General features: G+C 34.8%; 1 protein-coding gene and 1 pseudogene across 4 annotated transcripts; both read right to left on the bottom strand.

The window, feature by feature from the left end:
- Window positions 1-2,188: 2,188 nt before the first annotated feature.
- On the bottom strand, window positions 2,189-8,391 carry LOC133312346 (thioredoxin H-type-like). 4 transcript variants are annotated; one of them, XM_061513516.1, is made up of 5 exons: window positions 8,197-8,391; window positions 7,639-7,734; window positions 4,225-4,350; window positions 2,798-2,920; window positions 2,189-2,580 (listed from the first exon to the last, which is right to left on the bottom strand). In XM_061513516.1, exons 2-5 carry the CDS (start codon window positions 7,681-7,683, stop codon window positions 2,431-2,433), a joined length of 444 nt encoding a protein of 147 aa, XP_061369500.1. In that variant the 5' UTR covers window positions 7,684-7,734; window positions 8,197-8,391; the 3' UTR covers window positions 2,189-2,430. The 4 variants fall into 4 exon arrangements, with proteins under 4 accessions (XP_061369500.1, XP_061369501.1, XP_061369502.1 ...); XM_061513517.1 differs by having other exon boundaries at window positions 4,225-4,347; XM_061513518.1 differs by having other exon boundaries at window positions 7,663-7,734.
- A 7,391-nt stretch (window positions 8,392-15,782) lies between these two features.
- On the bottom strand, window positions 15,783-17,295 carry LOC133312343 (ubiquitin-conjugating enzyme E2 28-like; annotated as a pseudogene).
- Between the last annotated feature and the right edge of the window lie 6,245 nt (window positions 17,296-23,540).

The following is a 23,540-nucleotide window of genomic DNA, read 5'->3' as shown; positions in this document are numbered from 1 at the left end:
AAAAAAAAATTAATGTTAACAAATTTTTATACTTTATACTTTTTTAATGAACTTTAATTTTTGAAAAAAAAAATCTTAATATACTAGTTTGTATACATCCTTGTCATTAAGTTTTATTAAATATTTACTGTGACAATTTAAAGTATTTTTTATTTTAAAATTAAAACTTGATTTATTCTTTATTCCCTCTCTTTTTTTCTAATGTTATTTTGAAAGATTTGTAGTATAAATATTTAAAATTTTCAAATTTTTACTGTAATAAATAATATTTATTTGTAATGCATGTGAAGTTTAAGAAATAGAACGCTTTTGTGTGTGTATGATAACATTTTAATTTTTTTTTATAATCTGGAGAACATATATGATTAAATATTGTGTTCGATAAATGTAAACTAAGAGTTTTTTTTTAGTTAATTTTATATAAAAATAATGGTTGATTATTGATTAACAACTTTGTAAAGCGCAGGCTTAAATGTAACTTACTTATAATATATAAGGAGTTTTGTTTAAGTTACTAAAATAGAGAAATTTGTATATAATAAATATAAAATAGAGAGGAGATTGGAGTAATTTACTTTTCTTAAAAAAATAAAATAAAATTGGTTGCTAATATATAATATATAGGAATCCATATAATTTGGAGGGTACTCGTTAACGGGGATGAAATATTAGTTAGGAAGAGGATCAGATGGGGCAACGCGTGAGAAAGAGTTAGATATAAAGCTGTTTTCATGTTCTATATAAAGCAAATGTCACATTATGGAGGACACATGTGCTGTGTTGTGTTTATATTATTAGAATGGTAAGGTGGATTCTGATTTATGAGAGGGGTCTATTTGCTCCATATGAATGTCACACTTCCACATTTGTGCATTTGGCTAATGCTAATATTCTAATGTTGACAGAAACAACTTACTTTATTTTGTATATTGATAATCATGTTCATACACTACTAGACAAGCATAAATTAAACATGAAGCATTTGATACGAAAATGGTTAAATGTGAAACGAAGTTGAGCTGTTTCTTGTACCGACCTACTTCACATATTTATTAATTGCTTGCTATAAATTGGCTGATACCGTGTAATTATAACTGGTAGGTCTATGTCACAATAAATTGGCGTTGCAAAACGTGAAATATATAAAACTTGGTAACGTGGGTTAGTTAGAACAATTTAAATTTACTCATAGGAGAATTACACAAGAATAAAGAAATTCTTAATAAAAATATAGATAAAAGGGAATAACGTCTCATGATAATTAATTAATTATGTACTGATTGTGTAGAATTATAGTTATTTTTTTTTTTATCTTTTATAAGAATTACTAGTTGTTTTTGTTAATTTATCATTAAATTGTTTGTTTCTCTTCACTTTAGTGATTTGAATGAGATTTAATGCCTTGTTCCACAATAACTATTCATATCCTTTCCAATAAGAAATAACTTTCTTAGTACTTCTCCTTCTCCCCCGCCATTAGATAATGATCAAATACCATTAGTCAGACAAATTGGGTTGCCGAGAATCTCAATCTTCAGCAATATGATTGCAGAAAATAAAGGCCTCATCAGATTCACATTACAAAATTAGCAAGAGACGCAAAATATTCTTTTTTGTGATTAAAAGTTTAAAAGAGGAAATGTTACCTTATCTCAATAAGAGAACGTGACAAACCTCATTTACAATAGCTAACATTTTTGTATTGTGAGTCTGACATCTTACCTTTCCTTGCCATTTACAGGTATTAGAAATCAACATAAAGTGGAGATAACTTTTTCCCTTAACCATGCTCATCAAACCATTAATGTTCCATTATGGCAATAACCTTTAGTGCTATTATCCGTTGTTACAAAGCCTTAAGTATGTGTTTATATTAGAATTTGCAAGCTTAAATTGGAATAACTTTAAGTTTCTAAACTTAATTGTGGTCAAAAGTAAATATGTTTAGAAACTTACATATAAAAAGTAATTCTAACAGAATAATAATATTTGGATAATATTAATTAACATCACTTTTGAACAAGTCGTTACTTAAATGACATAAGTTTTACTCTATTCTCTCCTCAATCCGAATCTTTTGAGTTTTGTTCTTTTCTCTAATTTAACTATACTTGCATTGCCAACTTAATAGTAAAACGCGTACTCACATCACAACCTCAGCCTCTAAACTGTATAGTAATTACTAGACAAGGGGACAACAATTCTTCATATTTCAACGATAAACTCGTTTCATCTACAACGACATCAATTTGAAATTTTGAAAAGAAGATATTCATTTGAAACACATCATCATCTATTTACATCCAAGGAAAAAATACAATGACAAAATCACGGCAATACATGTAGACTAGGCACCACCACAGGTTTGTGAAGAGAGAAGAGGAGACCATAGCTATTAGTCTTTTACGAATAGGAATAAAACACCAATCACTATTGATGCTGGGGAACTAAATCAGTAGCCGCGGCAATCTTCTTCTCCAGCTCTGGCTTGTTGGCTCCTACAAGTTTGTCAAACTCTTGTCCATCTCTAAGAAAGAAGAAAGTTGGTGTGGCTTTAATGTCCCACGAAGTGCTGAAGTCCTGCAACATAATAAACCATGTTCAATAGTGCTATAGGACACGATTTAGTCGCCATAACGTCCAAGAAGCTGCATGTTGAAACAAAATATTGACTACAGGAGGAATGTGAAAATGTTTTATGTTCATTGCTAAGGGGAATTATAGTTAAATTAATATATTTCAATAAGCTTTCATTACAAAATAAAATAATTACAATAGCTGTAACTTCACTGCTTACCGTTAGTTCATCCACATCAATCAATAAGAACATAATGGATGGGTATTTCTCTGATAACTCAGAATAATATGGTGCGATCACCTTACAAGGGCCACACCACGTTGCACTGAAGTTTGCAATCACCTGTTGAAGATGCACTTTAGTATTAATTATTGTACCCCAAAGAAAATGAAGTACACCAATGAAAGGAAAAAATGTAAAAAAATATTAGACCAAAAAATCTTAAGCAATTAAATTATCATCTATTTCATCAGAATGGTAAGGGTCATGTTGAGATATATAGTCCCACATTGGTTGCATGTGCAACTAATGTGAAGTTTATAAGGTCTTGGGCACTCCCACCCTTTGAGCTAGCTTTTGGAGTGGTGTATCCCAAGGTTCTTTACATGGTATCAAAGTCTCGTCGTCCCCCACTTTCTCTTGTGGAATTTCTTAGCACAGGTAGGTTGGGCCTGTTGCATCATCCACTCTTCAAGCCCAGTGGGCTCTCGTGTGAGGGGGCGTGTTGAGATATATAGTCCCACATTGGTTGTATGTGCAACTAATGTGAAGTTTATAAGGCCTTGGGCACTCCCACCCTTTGAGCTAGCTTTTGGGGTAGTGTATCCCAAGGTTCTTTACAGGTCAACTCCAAAAGTGTCTCCATGTGCATTTGTGTAGAGAGAAAAACTTCCAAGTGAAGGATATGAAATGGGCATCAAGTGTTTGGGTGTCATGCTGATGTGGTCATAATCTATGGGGTCATACATCCAAACCATGCCCTTGAATAATCTGCACTAAGAAAATATCTTCATACCTAGTTGCGAACAAATTCTACACCACTACTAAACTAGTCATAGTATAACTACGTAAAAAGATAGATGAAGTCAAATTGTGCTTTAAAGAGTTCAAGTGTAAATAATAGGACCTCCTTATGCCAATTTTAACAATAGCAGGTTATATCCTTTTACAAAGTTTAAGAGTAAATCATAGGGTCTACCCATGCCAACTTTGTGAATATCAGGTTATATCATAAGCCTTCCTATTAACATGAAATGTCCTTTCACACATTTTGTCAAATTGAATAGCAGGGAGTCAGTAATGTCTCCTGTGACTTTGAATCAGAGCATGCATATTGTTAACCATCAATAAGCATTCTAATAAACTAAAGGCATTGAAAAGAAACTAAGTGGAAGCTACAATTCGTCTTTTGCATATGAACTCTTGAATGTAGATTTCTTTCTCAAGTTATATGCGAACAAATCTGAAAAGGATTAGGGAGACTTTGCTGTCAAGCACTGGAAATATAGATTTATTCAAGTTACCAACAATACACATGCATGGTAAAACAATAAGGGTTCAACCAAACAGCACGACAAAATAGTAATAGGCCTTTAGATAACATTTAATTTTATTATGCTACAAATTAAATAAGAAGTTAAACTTACAATTTTGCCATCCCCCCTTGCTTGTTCCAACTTTTGGTCCCAAGATTCTTTGGTAGTAATAAGTTGCACATTCCCAGAAGCAAACTCCACATGATGATCGGAATCATCATCTTTAGCTTGAGGCTGCTAGAATTAAAAACATGAAACTTCTCAGTCTATTGAATTATATAAATGAAAGATGTGAACTGACAATCTTGCAAAACTATCAAAGACAAACTCTTTCCTGTTTTGTCTTCCAGGCAAGCAATAGTGGCGAGAAGAGAAAAGTTAGGAAGACACTAAGCTGACAGAAGAACAAACTTTTAGGCTACAGTAGGAGTAATATTGTTTTGTACTGAGTTAATAGGTTTCTCACAATCACTGGGACAACACAGACAAGTAGAGTGGGTAAAGAAAAAGGAAAAAAGAAAAAGAAAGAAGATGCATTTTCAAATATCCTTACGCTAAAGATGAGCTCCTTAGCATCATTGAAGACATAAGGAATTTAAGAAAAACAAAAGATAATCCTTGGAGGAAAAGGAGGAATAAAAGAAAGTGGAAAGAGGGAAAAAGAGAAAGAAACAGGTGTCAAAATTCAATGGATAAGCTATTAGTTAACACACTTGAATAGACCAAGACTAGAGCAATAGGAAAATCGCTGCAAACTAGCAATGATTGATGATCTTTCAAATGTATGTTGAGATATATAAAACCATTAATATAGCCTCACCCAATAGCTTAAGCTTTTGGGTTGAATTGGTTCTTAACATGGTATCAGAGCCTTGTGTCTCGGGTTCAATCCTCACCGCCCCCACTTTCTCTTATGTAATTTTCTTAGCACAGGTAGGTGAACATGTACATTATCCATCCTCCAAGCCCAGTGGGCTCTCATGTGAGGGGGCGTGTTAGAGTATAATATAAACCATTAAAGAGACCCTCACCTAACAGCTTAAGCTTTTGAGTTGGATTGGTTCTTTACTTGGTATTAGAGCCTCGGTGTACCGGGTTCGATCCTCACTGCCCCCGCTTTATTTCTAGTGGAATTTCTTTCTTCGCACAGGTAGATGAGCCTGTGCATTGTCCACCCTTCAAGCTCAGTAGGCTCTCGTGTGAGGGGGCGTGTTGAGATATATAAAATCATTAATATACCTTCACCCAATAGCTTAAGTTTTTGGGTTGAATTAGTTCTTTACAACTAATTATTGTAAATATTATGTTTCATATTATGTTTCCATATATTAATATTTTACTTTAAGCACGTAAGTATGTAGTTGTGTCTATATAATAAACTGAACAAATGTACAGTGTTTTGAGAAATAAATATGATAGGAATACACCAACCTTCACCATGCGCTAAGTGTGCATAATAAATGAAGGGATTTTATTATAGGTATCAAATTATCAATCACAGCTGATTCTATATTTATGGGGTCAATTTGTGGGTGATTGGTTCTGCAGTTTTGGGGTTGATTTATGGATGATTGATTATGTAATTATTGGTGATTGATTACGTATTAAGGGTGATTGATCATGTATTTATGGGGAATCTATGATAAATAGGGGAGAAGGGGAGGTAATGAGGAGACAATTGAGTGGTTGGAAATGGAGCCTCTCGGAAGCCTTGGGTACGAGCTTGCAGACCCTCAATCATGAGTGATTTTGTATTTATGGGTGAGTGATTTTGTATTTATGGGTAATTGATTTTGTAACTATGGTTTGATTTATGGGTGATTGATTAAGTAATTGTTGGTGATTGATTATGAAATTAAGGGTGAATGATCATGTATTTATGGAGAATTTGTGATAAATAAGGGAGAAGGGGAGGTGATGGGGAGACAATTAAGTGGTTAGAAATTGGGATATGAGAGAGACCAAGTGTCTCTTGAAAGCCTTGGGCACGAAGGTTGTAGACCCTTAAAGTTCTGTAGTATTCACTCATTTTATCTTGTTTTAAGTGATTTGATCAATTATACTTATATTTTGTTATAATAATAATACAATATTCTATTTTCTTTCTATTTTTATTTCTTCCTTTTTGATTGGTTCCTATCAAAATAATATACAGTTTTTCTCCTTACAACTTGGTATCGAAGCCAAGGGTTTGGCTGGTGCAAGTATTTAGAGTTGGTGTTTGGGTATGTGTCTTCTCTCCAAATCCATGCTGTGAAGCAAAGATTTGACCAATCTTGGTTGTTAAATCATTGATCCCATGAATACTCAAAGAAGCTTCAAATGAGTGGGAGTAAGCAAATGTTAAGACTCCCACTTGAGGGGGAAAGTTGTTGGAAGATTCACAAAGACAATGGTGTCCTTGGGATATAGGCAGAGTCAAGATCACCACATACTTCTCTTCAAGAGGGATGGAAACCTATCCATGTAAATATACTCAAATTCTCACTATGAAGGATTAGTCATCAATACGAGGTCAAATTTTGGTAATTGTATGCTCTTGGGAGGAAACCTAATTACATGGATAAGTAAGAAGAAAAATGTTGTAGCCAACATGGAGGCTGAGTTTCAATCTATGGCACAAGGACTTTGTGATCTGCTATGGATAAAAATTATACTGGATGACTTAAGATAAAGTATGAAACTCCTATAAAATTGCTTTGTGATAACAAATCTGCCATTAGCATTGCACATAATCCATAATCCAATTCAGCATGACAGAACCAAACATATTGAGATAGATCAGCATTTCATAAAGGAGAAAATCAGTAGTTGTCTCGTCACCATGACATGTGTTGCTTCAGGAATGCAGCAGATGCGTTAACTAAAGGACTTCATGCAGAGAGATTTCAAGATCTTACTCACAACTTGGGAATGATAGATTTCTTTTCATTAGCTTGAGGGGAAGTGTTGTCATAGTCCTACACCTTTCATTATTCCCAATTTTTTGTATATCATTGTAATTATTGTAAATATTCTGTTTTGATATATTAGTATTATATTTTAGGCAAGTAATTTTGTAATTAAGTCTATATAATAGACCGACCTAATGTACAGTGTTTGGAGAAGAAATAATATTCAGTTTTTATCCTTCCAAACTGATGTTTTAGTAAGTTTCCGTCTCTAATTCTTGCATAGTTTTCGTCAGTTGTTGCATCGAGTGACTCACAAAGCAGTTCATGTAGGAAGGCTGAAGAAGTAAAAGTTCAGGTCTAGATGTGGCTAGCAAATAACTTTGTTTTGCCAAAAAGAAAAGGCATAGTAAAAAGACTATCAGTTCAGGTTGGAACAGCAGGGCTTCCTTATATTATCCTCATAAACTCTATTATTATAGTAAAAAAAAAAAAATACCACACACACACACTGAAAAAATTATGACCACCTCTGGAAGAGTATGTGATCTGTTGAAGATAACAGCTTATCAGAGAGCATGAGAAAGGCCTTAGGCTTTTAACTTTTAATGAGCATAACAATAAAGATTCTTACTGAAAAGTATCCAAACAGGTTCACCTTAGCCACACAATTCCCCATCTAATTGTTTGGAAGCCACACAATTGTAAACTCGAATGAACTGAAGCCTGCCTGCAAGCAGAAGAATCACCAATTTCAACACAACAAATTTCTCAAAGTCAATAAAAATCAAAGAGAAAGGACAACAAAAACAACGGTCAAGTCAAAGATTAAACAAGAGAAACAACACCCTCCACCCGCGGGCAATCGCAGAAGAGTAAGAATAAACGAGTAAAGGGGATACAATACGAAAATTATAATGCTCATTTAGACATGATTTTTCATTTTTAAATTCTCAAAACTGCTCAAAGCATTCCCAAAATGCAAATTTAAAACTTGATCTTGCTCTTGCCTCTAATAACACAATTTCTATATATGGAATTTAAAAGTTGCCAACTTTCCATCAATTTACATGCAAGAAAAAGAAAACCCATGAAAAATTAAATCAACATGAAGGGATTATTTATGCAATTAGATTAGGCATCAAATTGAAAGAAAACCCAGAATTGAATTTCAAAGAAAAATAAAACCGACCTTTGAAATGGCTAGGAGAACCTAATTTGCAGATTTGGGCCTGAATTGGGAAACTAAGGTACAGATAGGAGAAGGAAGATAAAGAGCGTTTTTCTTCACGAGGTGCTGCTCCTGCACCTGCCACTCTGTCAAATTATAATTGTCGTTTTGTTCCAAACACAAATTTTGTACAATTATTGAACCAATTTCTGAATAACATTAAATGGAACTTCAAATTTTCAGACAAGTTATTTATAGTTGCTTAATCATAATGAGTTGACGACAACTTATCAATGACTCTATATTTACCAAATGTCACTTTTCCTTAGTGCGAAATGTTAATTAGTTAAACCTTGTTGATTTAATTAAGACAACTAAAAAATAAATAATAAGGTGTGAATGGGTTGGTTAGGTGTGTGTGTGTGAACTGCGAAGATCGAATTTTGACAAATGAAGACGACCAAGTCTTTGACGCTAAAACCCATATCCACAATAAAAGTAAATATTAAAATGAAAAAAAATGAAAACACATTTTTGTCTTAAAAACAAAGTGTGAAATTATTGAATAGTTTTTCTTTAATAATTATGAAGATTATCACGAGGACTCATTACAAAGAAGAAATATTAAAATCATTGATGAGTATCATTTATCAGCTTAAATATCTAGATTAAAATAAGAGTTCATTTTTTCTGCGGTCACTACAGATAAGTTATTAAGTTATTTACAGTAAGTCCAATACGACGTCGTTTTGAGACGGAAATCATGGTGTTTTTATAATTTTAATTTGTTTCAGAATTTTTATAATCTTTATAATTATAAATTTTTAATATTTCAATTCAAAACAACGTCATTTTAAAAGTAAATGCAGATAATTTATTTACATTAACTGCAGAAATATTTTTCGATTGAAATAATTATTTTACATGATATCAAAGTCAACGGGTCATATTAACTATGATACCATAAAAAAAAATCAATTCAACTTAAAAATTTATGTCGTTGATTGATATTATATTGATAATTTTATATTTCTTTAACAAATTCGATCATCGTTGTCCATTTAATTACCAAAGAGAATATATTAGAGAATTAAAAATATTGATAGACCTTCATTTATCAACTTAACCGGTTATAAAAATATATTTAGGAGTGAGTGAATTTGGGAGAAATGATTTCAAGAGAAAAAATAAAGATGGTGGGAATAAAGATTTTCATGATTTGGTTAAAAAAAAAAGAAAGAAAGTGAATTTTACGTAGAATTGCTCACGAGAATGAATGATTAAATAAAACAGGTAGAAAGCTTACCCAAAAAAAATAAAACAGGTAGACATCCAATTCCGACTGAATAGAAAATAGAAAGAAGTTTCAGAATGTGGTGTTTGTATCAAGGGTTTTACTTCTCTCATGTTGTATGAGAGAAGTTATCTCATGTTGTGAGATAAATTAAGTGGGGTCCACCAATTTTTAAAAAAAGAAAAAAGAAAGAAAAGAGAGGCACGTCTTTTTATGTGAGTGTAAAATGAGAGAGAAGTCTTATGTGACATAAGAGTATAATTTCCCTTGTATCAATGAGAATCACGTGGGAATTATTAGAAATTGGAGAAACCCAAGCAAAGCTACGGGAAGTGATTCCCACGCGTTGTGATCCAAAGAAAGAAAGTTGCATAGTAATGATGGCGATTATGTTAAAGTTTCATTGAGTGGCAGGCCACAGAAATATAATTAAATTTAACATAGGCTATGGTTCCAATTACTTATCTTTAACAAATACAATGCTTTCGTTCCCAAATCGGACAAAAATGACATTAATACATTAACTTCTTATTCATTAAAGACTTATAAAGTTACTCTAAATAAATTTATTTAATGTTAATCAAAATAAATAAATAAAATTATGTGGGATCTATGTTGACTCATTTAAAGAGAAAAGAAAGAAAAAAAAAATATAGACACCACATATATTTATATATTATTTTGATAAAGATTAGATAAATTTATCAAAAATAACTTTAGAAACTTTAAATTCTTCGTAAAATAAGAACTTAAATTCTGGGATAATTATATTATTATTATTATTAATTTTTTTTTTGTCACCTCTTGCGTACACAAGCACTTAATTCACCCACATTCCACAATATACAACATAATCACCAAAGTCACTGAGAATGGATTCTGAAAAGTGAAAACTGAATTTCACTGCAGACCAACTTAGTTTTGGTTACAAATATTAACCCGGCTGTTAGAGATGATCAAACGGAAAAGGTTCTTTTTTCATAACCAGCGATATCTCACGAGGATGATTTGTTATGGTAAAATATCAACCACCGTTTGGATGAGTTTTTTTAAAAAAATTTATGAATTGTTTTTAATTTTTGTTAAAAGGTAAGATTATTTTATATTTGAATATATGATCTGAAAATCACTTTTATATAAAAAAAATTGTTTGAATATTAAAATAAATAAAAAAACATTTTTTTATATATAAAATTAGAAGAAAGAGTATGCTCAGTCACCTTTATAATGAATTTTTTTTTCAAAATCTATTAAAGTGTGTTTAGATGGTCTTATAGAAAAATTTACTTTTATGTCCTTCTTATTTTAAAAATGCTTTTTATAAAAGCTAAACTATTTAGATTTAAAAAAAAAAATTTGAAAAAAAATAACTTTTGACTTTCTCTTTATTCAGAAGCTAAACTTTTTAGCTTGTGAAAAAAACAGGTTTTTGATTTATTTATTTTTATGGCTTCTGCTTTTCTAAAAGCAGGTATCCAAATGCACTTTACAATAAAAGTGTTTTTCTAAAAAAAAAAAACTTGATAAAAAAAACTCATTCAAATGGTCCCTTAAATTGATTTTGCTCCTGAACTATGCAAAAACCTGTTTCTTCCACACACAAGCTCAATTATCATTTAGATGTTGTTGTAAATAATAATTATTTAGTTATTATTTAGTCATTTATTTGTTGTATTGGGCCAAGCCCATTAGGTCAAAATTAGGTCAAGTATTTTCTATAAATAGAGAACCCTTTGTACAGATTACTTACAATTCTATAATATATTAGAATACCCTTTTTCAAGTTGGTATCAGAGCTCTCGATCTGAGGGCTTTGCTTCCGCACATATTATCTTCTTTTTTAACAAAACCCTAATTTCTTTGCCTCTTGCCGCCATCAGCCGCCACCGGAAAATTTTTCCGGGGACCTTTTGGACCATTGTTGACCTTATTTTTCCTCCGTTCTATCATTCTACGCACTGTTCCTCCGCCACAAATGACCCAAACACCTCTGACCGCCTCCAATCAGATCTGTCTTCACCGTTTGGACCACTTTCCGGCGACTTTTCAACCGCGACCACCCACAGACAGGTGCGCGATCACCGGACGACCACACCAGAAAAATCTCAGCCGGAGAAGCCCCTCCACGCGCTCTCACGCGCCGCCCTTTTCCCGGCGAGTGAATCCCACGTGCAGCTCCTTTCTACGATGCGTGGAGGCGCGTGCGACCGTGTTTTTGGACCGGACCACCACCATTCTTCTCGTCTTCTTGTCTTCTGTCTGGATCTGTGATTATTTTTCTGATCAGAGGTCATTTGATATTCTGTTTGGTTATTTTATCGCTGGTTGTTAACTTTTTTGTTAAAGAATGGCCGAGCATGATAGTTCTTCGATCTTATCTGGTAAGAGCACACGTTCTATATCTCTTCTTGCTTCTTGCACTGATTTTAAAACCTCATGGATTTTGGATTCTGGTGCAACTGATCATATGACTTGTCGTACTGAGTTGTTTTGTTCTTATCATCTTACTGTTGGTAGTCATACTATATCCGTAGTTGATGGATCCCATAAATCAGTTATTGGTTCTGGTAACATTCAAATTCAACCTTCTTTGTTTCTTAAAAATGTTCTTTATGTTCCTCAGCTTTCTACTAATCTTATCTCCACTTAAAAACTTACAACTAATTTGAATTGTTCTATCACATTTTTTCCTTCTCATTGTCTTATTCAGGATCTTACCACGAAGAAGACAATTGGAGTTGCTAATGAACAGGATGGGTTGTATCATCTCCTTCCAGACCATGCTAGCAAAAATCAGTTATTAATGACACGTCATCCTTCTACTGCAGAGTCTATGATTTGGCTCCATCACAAGCGTCTGGGGCATCCACCATTTAGTCTTTTGAAGTCTATGTTCCCCTCTATGTTTCTCAATAAGTCGGTTGAGACCTTTAGTTGTGATGTTTGTGAATTTGCAAAACACCATCGAGTGTCATTTCCTTCTAGCACTATTAAAAGCAGGGAACCTTTTTCTCTTATCCATTCTGATGTTTGGGGCCCTTCTAAAGTGCACAGTGTTTCAGGTGCAAGGTGGTTTGTTTCTTTTATTGACGATTGTACTCGAATAACATGGATATACTTGATGAAAGACAAGTCTGAAGTACCAGAGATATTTATTCGGTTTCATCACATGGTTGAGACTCAGTTTGGTAAGGGTATTAAAAGACTCAGATCTGATAATGGTACTGAGTACGTCAATCAACGCCTGTCGCGATTCATTTCAGACAGAGGTATGATTCATGAGCTCACATGTGTTGATACCCATCAACAAAACGGGGTTGCTGAAAGGAAAAATCGTCACCTTCTTGAAGTTGCTAGAGCACTACTTTTCCAGACATCTGTTCCTAGTTCTTATTGGGGAGAAGCAGTATTAGCTGCAACTTTTTTGATCAACCGTTTACCTTCACGGGTCCTTAACAATATAAGTCCTATTCATTCCATGACTTCCTTCTTTCCTTCTGTTCCCATATTGCAGAGCCTTCCACCAAGAGTGTTTGAATGTGTTGCCTTTGTCCATGTTCATAAACAACATCGGAGTAAGTTGGATCCTAGGGCTCTTAAGTGTGTCTTCCTTGGTTATAACCCTTATAAAAAAGGGTACAAGTGTTATCATCCACCAAGTCGGAAATTTTTTGTTTCTATGGATGTCACCTTTCAAGAATCTGAATCTTATTTCCTGGGTCCTCATCGTCAGGGGAGAACAGTTCTTCAGAAGATTCGTCCCCTTCCTTCTTTGAGTCTGGATCAATCTTCTCTCTTCCTAGTGTGTCTGCTCCTGGTGTGTCAGAACCTTCAAATACACCTGAGATACAACCCATACTGTCTCACCAGCAACCTCAATCGTCTGAACCACTGGTAAGTCCTGAATCTCCTATTTCTTCTGAGTCTCCTGAATCTCCTGTTTCTGATTCTAATATTATTTCCTCTCATGATTTGTCTATTTCTTCTGATATCTCTAATGACTTATCCATTGCTTCTACTTCTGATGACTTACCTATTGCTCTTAGAAAAGGAAAAAGATCTTGTCACAAGAAAACTTGTTCCTCCTGTCCCTCTTGTACTCAATACCCTATCTCCCACTTTGTTTCCTCTGCTAATCTTTCTGTGCAGCACAGAAGCTTTGTTTCAGCACTAGATTCTATTGCAATCCCAAAATCAGTACATGAAGCCTTGGAAGATAGGAATTGGGCTGAAGCCATGCAAGAGGAGATGAATGCTTTGGAGAAAAATAAAACATGGGAGGTTATTGATAGACCCAACGGAAAGAAAGCAGTAGGGTGCAGATGAGTTTATGCCCTGAAATATAATTCTGATGGCACTCTTGAGAGATATAAGGCTCGATTAGTGGCCAAAGGTTACACTCAAACTTATGGCATTGATTATGAAGAAACCTTTGCTCCAGTTGCAAAGATGAATACAGTGAGAATCTTGTTATCCCTTGCTGCCCATTACAATTGGGATATAAATCAATTTGATGTGAAAAATGCTTTCCTCAATGGTGAGTTAGAAGAAGAAGTCTACATGAAAATCCCGCTTGGTTTTGATTCTGTGAAGGGGGAAAATAAAGTTTGTAAATTAAAAAAGGCCTTGTATGGATTGAAGCAGTCACCTCGTGCTTGGTTTGGAAGATTTACTAAGGTTATGATGACCTTAGGATACAGACAGAGTCAAGGAGATCACACTATTTTCTTCAAGCACTCCCAAAATGGGAAGCTTACTGTGCTCCTTGTATATGTTGATGATATTATTATCACAGGTGATGATTTTGTGGAGAGACAGATTCTGCAAACACGGCTTGCCTCTGAGTTTGAAATCAAAGACCTTGGGAAACTGAGATATTTCCTAGGGATAGAAGTAGCTCATTCAAGCAAAGGAATTTTTATCAGCCAGAGGAAATATGTTCTTGATCTTCTCAAAGAAGCAGGAAAGCTCGGGTGCAAACCCTCTAATACTCCTATTGAGCAGAATCACAAGATAGGCTATGAAGAAGAGAGTCCTCCAGTTGATAAAGGACAATATCAACGGCTAGTTGGGAAATTGATATATCTGGCCCATACTAGACCAGACCTAGCTTATGCTGTTAGTGTTGTCAGTCAGTTTATGCACGATCCAAAAGAAAAACACATGCAGGCAGTAGAGAGAATTCTTCAGTATCTTAAAGGTACTCCTGGTAAAGGATTGTTATTCTGACGTGATGGCAATCTATCTTTAGAAGTCTACACAGATGCTGATTATGCTGGATCCGTGACTGACCGTCGTTCTACCACTGGTTATTGCATGTTTCTTTGCGGTAACTTGGTGACATGGAGAAGTAAGAAACAAGATGTGGTTGCCAGATCAAGTGCAGAAGCTGAATTTCGAGCTATGGCTCAAGGCATTTGTGAGTTACTGTGGCTGAAAATTGTACTTGATGATCTCAAAATAAAATGTGAGGGACCTATGAAGCTGCTATGTGATAATATAATAAGTCCGCTATTTGTATAGCTCATAATCCAGTTCAACATGATCGGACTAAACATATTGAGGTTGACCGCCATTTCATCAGAGAGAAACTTGATAGCGGGTTGATTACCACTCCATACATTCCCACTGGGCGTCAATTAGCTAATCTATTAACAAAGGGGCTTTCTTCAGACAGATTTCAAGAACTTACTAGAAAGCTGGGAATGATAAATATCTATTCCTCAGCTTGAGGGGGAGTGTTGTAAATAATAATTATTTAGTTATTATTTAATCATTTATTTGTTGTATTGGGCCAAGCCCATTAGGTCAAAATTAGATCAAGTATTCTCTATAAATAGAGAACCCTTTGTACAGATTACTTACAATTCTATAATATATTAAAGTACCCTTTTTCAAGTGATGTACATTTATATAAATCAATTTAATACAACTAAATTTTCCATCCCATGCTGAAAAAGTTATTTAGATATACATTTATATAAATCAATTTAATTAAAGGCAGCACTTGTAGGACTCAAGTTTCAATCAACGATAGTATGCATTATTTTGGTCTTAAGCTCATAAGTTATAGATCTTCAATAATTTTATATTATATCTCTAATATACTCCTTTAGGCAAGAGCTTTTTAGTCTTGAAATGTGAATATTGTACAAACTTATTTTTTGATTTTACTTTGTGCTTACTTAATTCTGTTATAAAATGAAGGACGACGATATAGATAAAATTCGTGATTCTTTGATACCATATAAAAGACTAATTCAACCTAAAAATTTAAGGTAACAGCCATTTTATATATAATATTATATATATATGTGACAAATAAATTTTTCTAATTTGCTTCAAAGAAAAGAGTTACAACACAAACATGAACACAAATAACATCCTGTTCTTGCCTTTGTATCATATGATACAACATCATAGGGGTTAAACAGAGCATAAAGTAGTTTTTTAACTCAAATTATAACATCACTTCCCTCTATCGCAGAACAAGGAACAAAATGTCACCCCAAGTGTGTTCAAAACCAAAGATGTCATTCAATGTACAAGGTCTAAACAAGAATCAGCCCATGGCATACTTCTGGGTCCAGCTACGTGCGGCAGCTTCATAGTTGGCCCGGTCAGTTTTGAACATGTGAGCAATCTCCGGTACAAGAGGGTCATCAGGATTTGGATCAGTAAGCAGTGAGCAAATAGAGAGCAGTACCTGGCATCCAATTATTAGAAAGCCCATGATCTTCAAATTCTTCACAATAGTCCAGAAAATTATCCAAAGCCAAAATAAGCAATGAATTTCACACAAAAATTAATTTCAAAAAATTCTTACACAAGTCAAACTATAAGCAATTAAGCACTCTATTAGGCACTCCAATGCTAGACCATTGGAATTAAGTCAATACTTTCCGTTAAGGAGAGTAAAAGATGACTTAACAGTGCCATAAAATACTTCTAAATTTTTATAATAAAGTGTCATCATCATTAACTTCATGCCCTCTGTTAAAAGAAGTATATAAATTATTGGTGGCCTTAAGTTAACACCTTAATTTTTTGGATTGAATTGATTCTGTTAAAATAAGTATATAAATCATTAATAGACCTTCACTTAACAACTTCAGCTTTTGGTTGAATTAGTTCTTTATATCCTCAAATTTCATAATTAATGGGGGAAAAAAGTCAAACCTTGGAGATGGTAAGTGCAGGGCTCCACTGTTCCTTCAGGATATCAAGACAAATACTTCCATTGCTAATGATGTTTGGGTGAAACACCTTAGTCCTAAATGCAACCTGGTTGAAAAGGTCATATGATAAATTCCGGAACATTTAAACAACTGAAAACAAAAAATGCTCAGACATGATGCCTATATAGACTACCTTAGGGGGCTTGAAAGGATAATCAGGAGGAAAATGAATAGTAACTAAAAATACACCTCCAGCATAAGGACTATCAGCAGGACCTATAATGGAACATGTCTTCAGCAACTGGACCTATAATAAACAAAATATTGCTGAGATGAATATAACAAAAGAATACACTACACAGTACACACAGTTACCACCAGCTACCTCAGAAACAGCCTTTCGCCCAATCTTACTCATAATGATTACAAAGTTTAGAATTACAGCTGAACTGAGTCATGTCTACAACAATTTCCTATGATTACTTTGCAAAGCGCCATTAATAACAAGATTTAAATGCTTGCACCTTAATTAATAATTAATAAGATAAGGGTTAAAAAAGAAAAAGAAAAGGGGATGGAACCTGCACTGCAAGAAGTGGCTGGGTCTTTCTGCAAGTCCTTGAGCTCCTTGATGCGTTTTGAAGCCATGCTGCTTCAATTGACGGACACAATCAGAAACTGCAGATGAGAACATAAAACAAGCAAACCCCAAAAACGCAAATGAATGATGAAATAAAAAAAATAAAAGTACTTTTTTTTTTAAATAACAGAAAAAGCATGTGGCAAGAGATCTGATCAGGGTGAAAATGGGCTAGGCTTGGCTTGGCTGGGCTGAGCTTTGTCCGAAAAACATAAGCTTATGTAAAAAAAAATTTAATTTGTCCTGATTCAAGTCTGGTACGAGTCTAACTGTTAGCCTGGTTTGATTTATTTATAAAAAAAAAAAACAAATGGTCTGACTTAACCCAATTTTTAATTTCCAAACAGAATCGTGTATAACTTCACAAAATACTCAAATTTTATTGCTAAAACAAAAATCACAATTTCAACGTCCAAACAGAACCATGAACCATAATAAAACTCATCACAATCTATTTAAGTGACTTTCAAAAGCAAAATGCTCAAACTAAATAACATATATTTCATCAGATCCAACAAACAAATCTATACTATATAAATTAAAATAACAACGTGAATCGAACAAACACATCATGATGCTTGTAGTAGCCAAAAACTTCTCTTCATCTTCTCTCCCCTACAAATACAATTCCAAGATTACATAAGTTGGCAAACAATTTGTAATAAAACAAAAAACAAGAATAAAAAATATAAACATAAAAAATAAGATTAAGAAACAAAAAATATTTTAATAGATATATATAGGCAATCTCACATGTTGAGATGTTGGTTCATCCTACATAAAAAATAAAGTCAAATTTCTATTAAAGTTTAATCGAATATAATTAAATTATAAAATAATTTCAATGGATTAAATTTATATATACCTTTTATTTTTTCTTCAAGTCATACCTATTACGTAGCCAATCTCCGTCGCATATTAAAGCTTGGATGATACTTTAGCCAAGCTAAAACGATAGGCATCAATAACTCTTCCTCCAGCACTAAATGTTGATTCTGATGATACTGCAGAGATTGGTACAGATCTTATACCACTCTCAAAGATGGTATTGGTGAGGGAATAACCACGACCTACTTAGCTTACATGCACCAACTGAACTATCACTATTTGTTACTACTATGAATAATATTATTTTATTTTATTTAAAATAAATAAAATGATATAGGCTGGCGTGTAGGCTTATAGGCCTTATAGGTAAAAAAAAAGTCTATCACCTACTTTCTAAATAGGCTTCTTTAAAAGTCCGGATCTATTCTATTTGACTATATATAATAGAACAAGCTCGACCTAATATAGGCTAGATCGTAGGTCCCTGTAAGTTAGTCTGGCCCACTTTCACCCCTAGATCTGATACATGAGACAAACAAACAAAGAATGAGTATCATAAAGGTAGGTTGTTCCTCAATCCTCTCAAATCCCACGTCCTTGTTTGTGTCTTCCATTCCATATATTCAACTATCCACATCGAATTACAACCTTATCAATTTCTTCTTTCCTTATTCCACACCCTGTCCCTTCCTTCACTATGGATTTACTCATTTTGTTTTTGAAGTCGTTTACAACTAAAAATTATGGGTTTTGCATTTATCATTTAACATGATCACGACAACTTTCCTACACACACAATATTTTGTATGACCCGCAATTTTTGAAACAAAAAAAAAAAAACTCTGGAACGTAAAACGAATCTTTATAACATAACACAATCAATTTTTCTACAACTTAACTCTTATAAAACCCAAAAATTATTTGGAGAAAAAATACACCAAAGCTTAATAGAAATACGTAATACAAATATGAACATTTCAAAAGTCACAAATTGAGTAAACACAAGTCTGAACAAATATTGTTGATATCAAATTGATAACAAAAATATGTTATCCATCGATTACTCGACTAATCCGATTCGAACCGGATAGGCTCCCATGGCAGAAAAGTTCTCCCTATCAAGATTTTAACATAACTGCAGAAATTCAAACTCGAGATCACTGATTAAATTAGAATAATTTCTTACCCGTTTGATCCCCGTGATTAGTGGTATACTGGTATATATGTTTGTTCCTTTTTAAAGCAACAAAGCATAAAGAAAGAGTTAAACGGGTATTCTAATATATTATAGAATTGTAAATAATCTGTACAAAGGGTTCTCTATTTATAGAGAATACTTGACCTAATTTTGACCTAATGGGCTTGACCCAATACAACAAATAAATGACTAAATAATAACTAAATAATAACTAAATAATTATTATTTACAACACTCCCCCTCAAGCTGAGGAATAGGTATTTATCATTTCCAGCTTGCTAGTAAGTTCTTGAAATCTGTCTGAAGGAAGCCCTTTTGTTAATAGATCAGCTAATTGACGCCTAGTGGGAATGTATGTAGTGGTAATCAACCCGCTATCAAGTTTCTCTTTGATGAAGTGGCGGTCAACCTCAATATGTTTAGTCCGATCATGTTGAACTGGATTATGAGCTATACAAATAGCAGACTTATTATCACATAGCAGCTTCATAGGTCCCTCACATTCTATTTTGAGATCATCAAGTACAATTTTCAGCCACAGTAACTCACAAATGCCTTGAGCCATAGCTCGAAATTCAGCTTCTGCACTTGATCTGGCAACCACATCTTGTTTCTTACTTCTCCATGTCACCAAGTTACCGCAAAGAAACATGCAATAACCAGTGGTAGAACGACGGTCAGTCACGGATCCAACATAATCAGCATCTGTGTAGACTTCTAAAGATAGATTGCCATCACGTCGGAATAACAATCCTTTACCAGGAGTACCTTTAAGATACTGAAGAATTCTCTCTACTTCCTGCATGTGTTTTTCTTTTGGATCGTTCATAAACTGACTGACAACACTAACAGCATAAGCTAGGTCTGGTCTAGTATGGGCCAGATATATCAATTTTCCAACTAGCCGTTGATATTGTCCTTTATCAACTAGATGACTCTCTTCTTCATAGCTCATCTTGTGATTCTGCTCAATAGGAGTATTAGAGGGTTTACACCCGAGCTTTCCTGCTTCTTTGAGAAGATCAAGAACACATTTCCTCTGGCTGATAAAAATTCCTTTGCTTGAATGAGCTACTTCTATCCCTAGGAAATATCTCAGTTTCCCAAGGTCTTTGATTTCAAACTCAGAGGCAAGCCGTGTTTGCAAAATCTGTCTCTCCACAAAATCATCACCTGTGATAATAATATCATCAACATATACAAGGAGCACAATAAGCTTCCCATTTCGGGAGTGCTTGAAGAAAAGAATGTGATCTCCTTGACTCTGTCTGTATCCTAAGGTCATCATAACCTTAGTAAATCTTCCAAACCAAGCACGAGGTGACTGCTTCAATCCATACAAGGCCTTTTAATCTACAAACTTTATTTTCCCCCTTCACAGAATCAAAACCAGGCGGGATTTCCATGTAGACTTCTTCTTCTAACTCACCATTGAGGAAAGCATTTTTCACATCAAATTGATTTATATCCCAATTGTAATGGGCAGCAAGGGATAACAAGAGTCTCACTGTATTCATCTTTGCAACTGGAGCAAAGGTTTCTTCATAATCAATGCCATAAGTTTGAGTGTAACCTTTGGCCACTAATCGAGCCTTATATCTCTCAAGAGTGCCATCAGAATTATATTTCAGGGCATAAACTCATCTGCACCCTACTGCTTTCTTTCCGTTGGGTCTATCAATAACCTCCCATGTTTTATTTTTCTCCAAAGCATTCATCTCCTCTTGCATGGCTTCAGCCTAATTCCTATCTTTCAAGGCTTCATGTACTGATTTTGGGATTGCAATAGAATCTAGTGCTGAAACAAAGCTTCTGTGCTGCACAGAAAGATTAGCAGAGGAAATAAAGTGGGAGATAGGGTATTGAGTACAAGAGGGACAGGAGGAACAAGTTTTCTTGTGACAAGATCTTTTTCCTTTTCTAAGAGCAATAGGTAAGTCATCAGAAGTAGAAGCAATGGGTAAGTCATTAGAGATATCAGAAGAAATAGACAAATCATGAGAGGAAATAATATTAGAATCAGAAACAGGAGATTCAGGAGACTCAGAAGAAATAGGAGATTCAGGACTTACCAGTGGTTCAGACGATTGAGGTTGCTGGTGAGACAGTATGAGTTGTTTCCTCCTCTGATATACCAATTCAGGTGTCAAAATTTTCCGTATCTCAGGTGTATTTGAAGGTTCTGACACAGCAGGAGCAGACACACTAGGAAGAGAGAAGATTGATCAAGACTCAAAGAAGGAAGGGGACGAGTCTTCTGAAGAACTGTTCTCCCCCTGACGACGAGGACCCAGGAAATAAGATTCAGATTCTTGAAAGGTGACATCCATAGAAAAAAAAATTTCCGACTTGGTGGATGATAACACTTGTACCCTTTTTTATAAGGGGTATAACCAAGGAACACACACTTAAGAGCCCTAGGATCCAACTTACTCCGATGTTGTTTATGAACATGGACAAAGGCAACACATCCAAACACTCTTGGTGGAAGGCTCTGCAATATGGGAACAGAAGGAAAGAAGAAAGTCATGGAATGAATATGACTGATATTGTTAAGGACCCGTGAAGGTAAACGGTTGATCAAAAAAGTTGCAGCTAACACTGCTTCTCCCCAATAAGAACTAGGAACAGATGTATGGAAAAGTAGTGCTCTAGCAACTTCAAGAAGGTGACGATTTTTCCTTTCAGCAACCCCGTTTTGTTGAGGGGTATCAACACATGTGAGCTCATGAATCATACCTCTGTCTGAAATGAATTGTGACAGGCGTTGATTGACGTACTCAGTACCATTATCAGATCTGAGTCTTTTAATACCCTTACCAAACTGAGTCTCAACCATGTGATGAAACCGAATAAATATCTCTGGTACTTCAGACTTGTCTTTCATCAAGTATATCCATGTTATCCGAGTACAATCGTCAATAAAAGAAACAAACCACCTTGCACCTGAAACACTGTGCACTTTAGAAGGGCACCAAACATCAGAATGGATAAGAGAAAAAGGTTCCCTGCTTTTAATAGTGCTAGAAGGAAATGACACTCGATGGTGTTTTGCAAAGTCACAAACATCACAATGAAAAGTCTCAACCGACTTATTGAGAAATAGAGAGGGGAACATTGACTTCAAAAGACTAAATGGTGGATGCCCCAGACGCTTGTGATGGAGCCAAATCATAGACTCTGCAGTAGAAGGATGACGTGTCATTAATAACTGATTTTTGCTAGCATGGTTTGGAAGGAGATGATACAACCCATCTTGTTCATTAGCAACTCTAATTGTCTTCTTTGTGGTAAGATCCTGAATAAGACAATGAGAAGGAAAAAATGTGATAGAACAATTCAAATCAGTTGTAAGTTTTTTAGTGGAGATAAGATTAGTAGAAAGCTGAGGAAAATAAAGAACATTTTGAAGAAACAAGGAAGGTTGAATTTGAATGTTACCAGAGCCAATAACTGATTTATGGGATCCATCAGCTACAGATATAGTATGACTACCAACAGTAGGATGATAAGAACAAAACAACTCAGTACGACAAGCCATATGATCAGTTGCACCAGAATCCAAAATCCATGAGGTTTTAAACTCAGTGCAAGAAGCAAGAAGAGATATAGAACGTGTGCTCTTACTAGATAAGATCGAAGAACTATCATGCTCGGCCATTCTTTAACAAAAAAAAGTTAACAACCAGCGATAAAATCAACCAAACAGAATATCAAATGACCTCTGATCAGAAAAATAATCATAGATCCAGACAGAAGACAAGAAGACGAGAAGAATGGTGGTGGTCCGGTCAAAAAACACGGCCGCACGCGCCGGAGAAAGGAGCTGCGCGTGGGCTTCACTCGCCGGGAAAGAGGCGGCGCGTGAGAGCGCATGGAGGGGCTTCTCCGGCTGAGATTTTTCTGGTGTGGTCGTCCGGTGATCGCGCACCTGTCTGTGGGTGGTCGCGGTTGAAAAGTCGCCGGAAAGTGGTCCAAACGGTGAAGACAGATCTGATTGGAGGCGGTCTGAGGTGTTTGGGTCATTTGTGGCGGAGGAACAGTGCGTAGAATGATAGAACGGGGGAAAAATAAGGTCAACAATGGTCCCCTTAGTCCAAAAAGTCCCCGGAAAAATTTTCCGGTGGCGGCTGATGGCGGCAAGAGGCAAAGAAATTAGGGTTTTGTTAAAAAAAGAAGATAATATGTGCGGAAGCAAAGCCCTTAGATCGAGAGCTTTGATACCAA

This window comes from Gastrolobium bilobum, unplaced genomic scaffold (genome assembly GCF_033153095.1).
Source record: "Gastrolobium bilobum isolate Gb01-03AN ecotype WA unplaced genomic scaffold, APGP_CSIRO_Gbil_v1 utg5831, whole genome shotgun sequence".
Classification (NCBI taxonomy): Eukaryota; Viridiplantae; Streptophyta; class Magnoliopsida; order Fabales; family Fabaceae; genus Gastrolobium; species Gastrolobium bilobum.
This window is presented reverse-complemented; position numbering and strand designations above follow the sequence as displayed.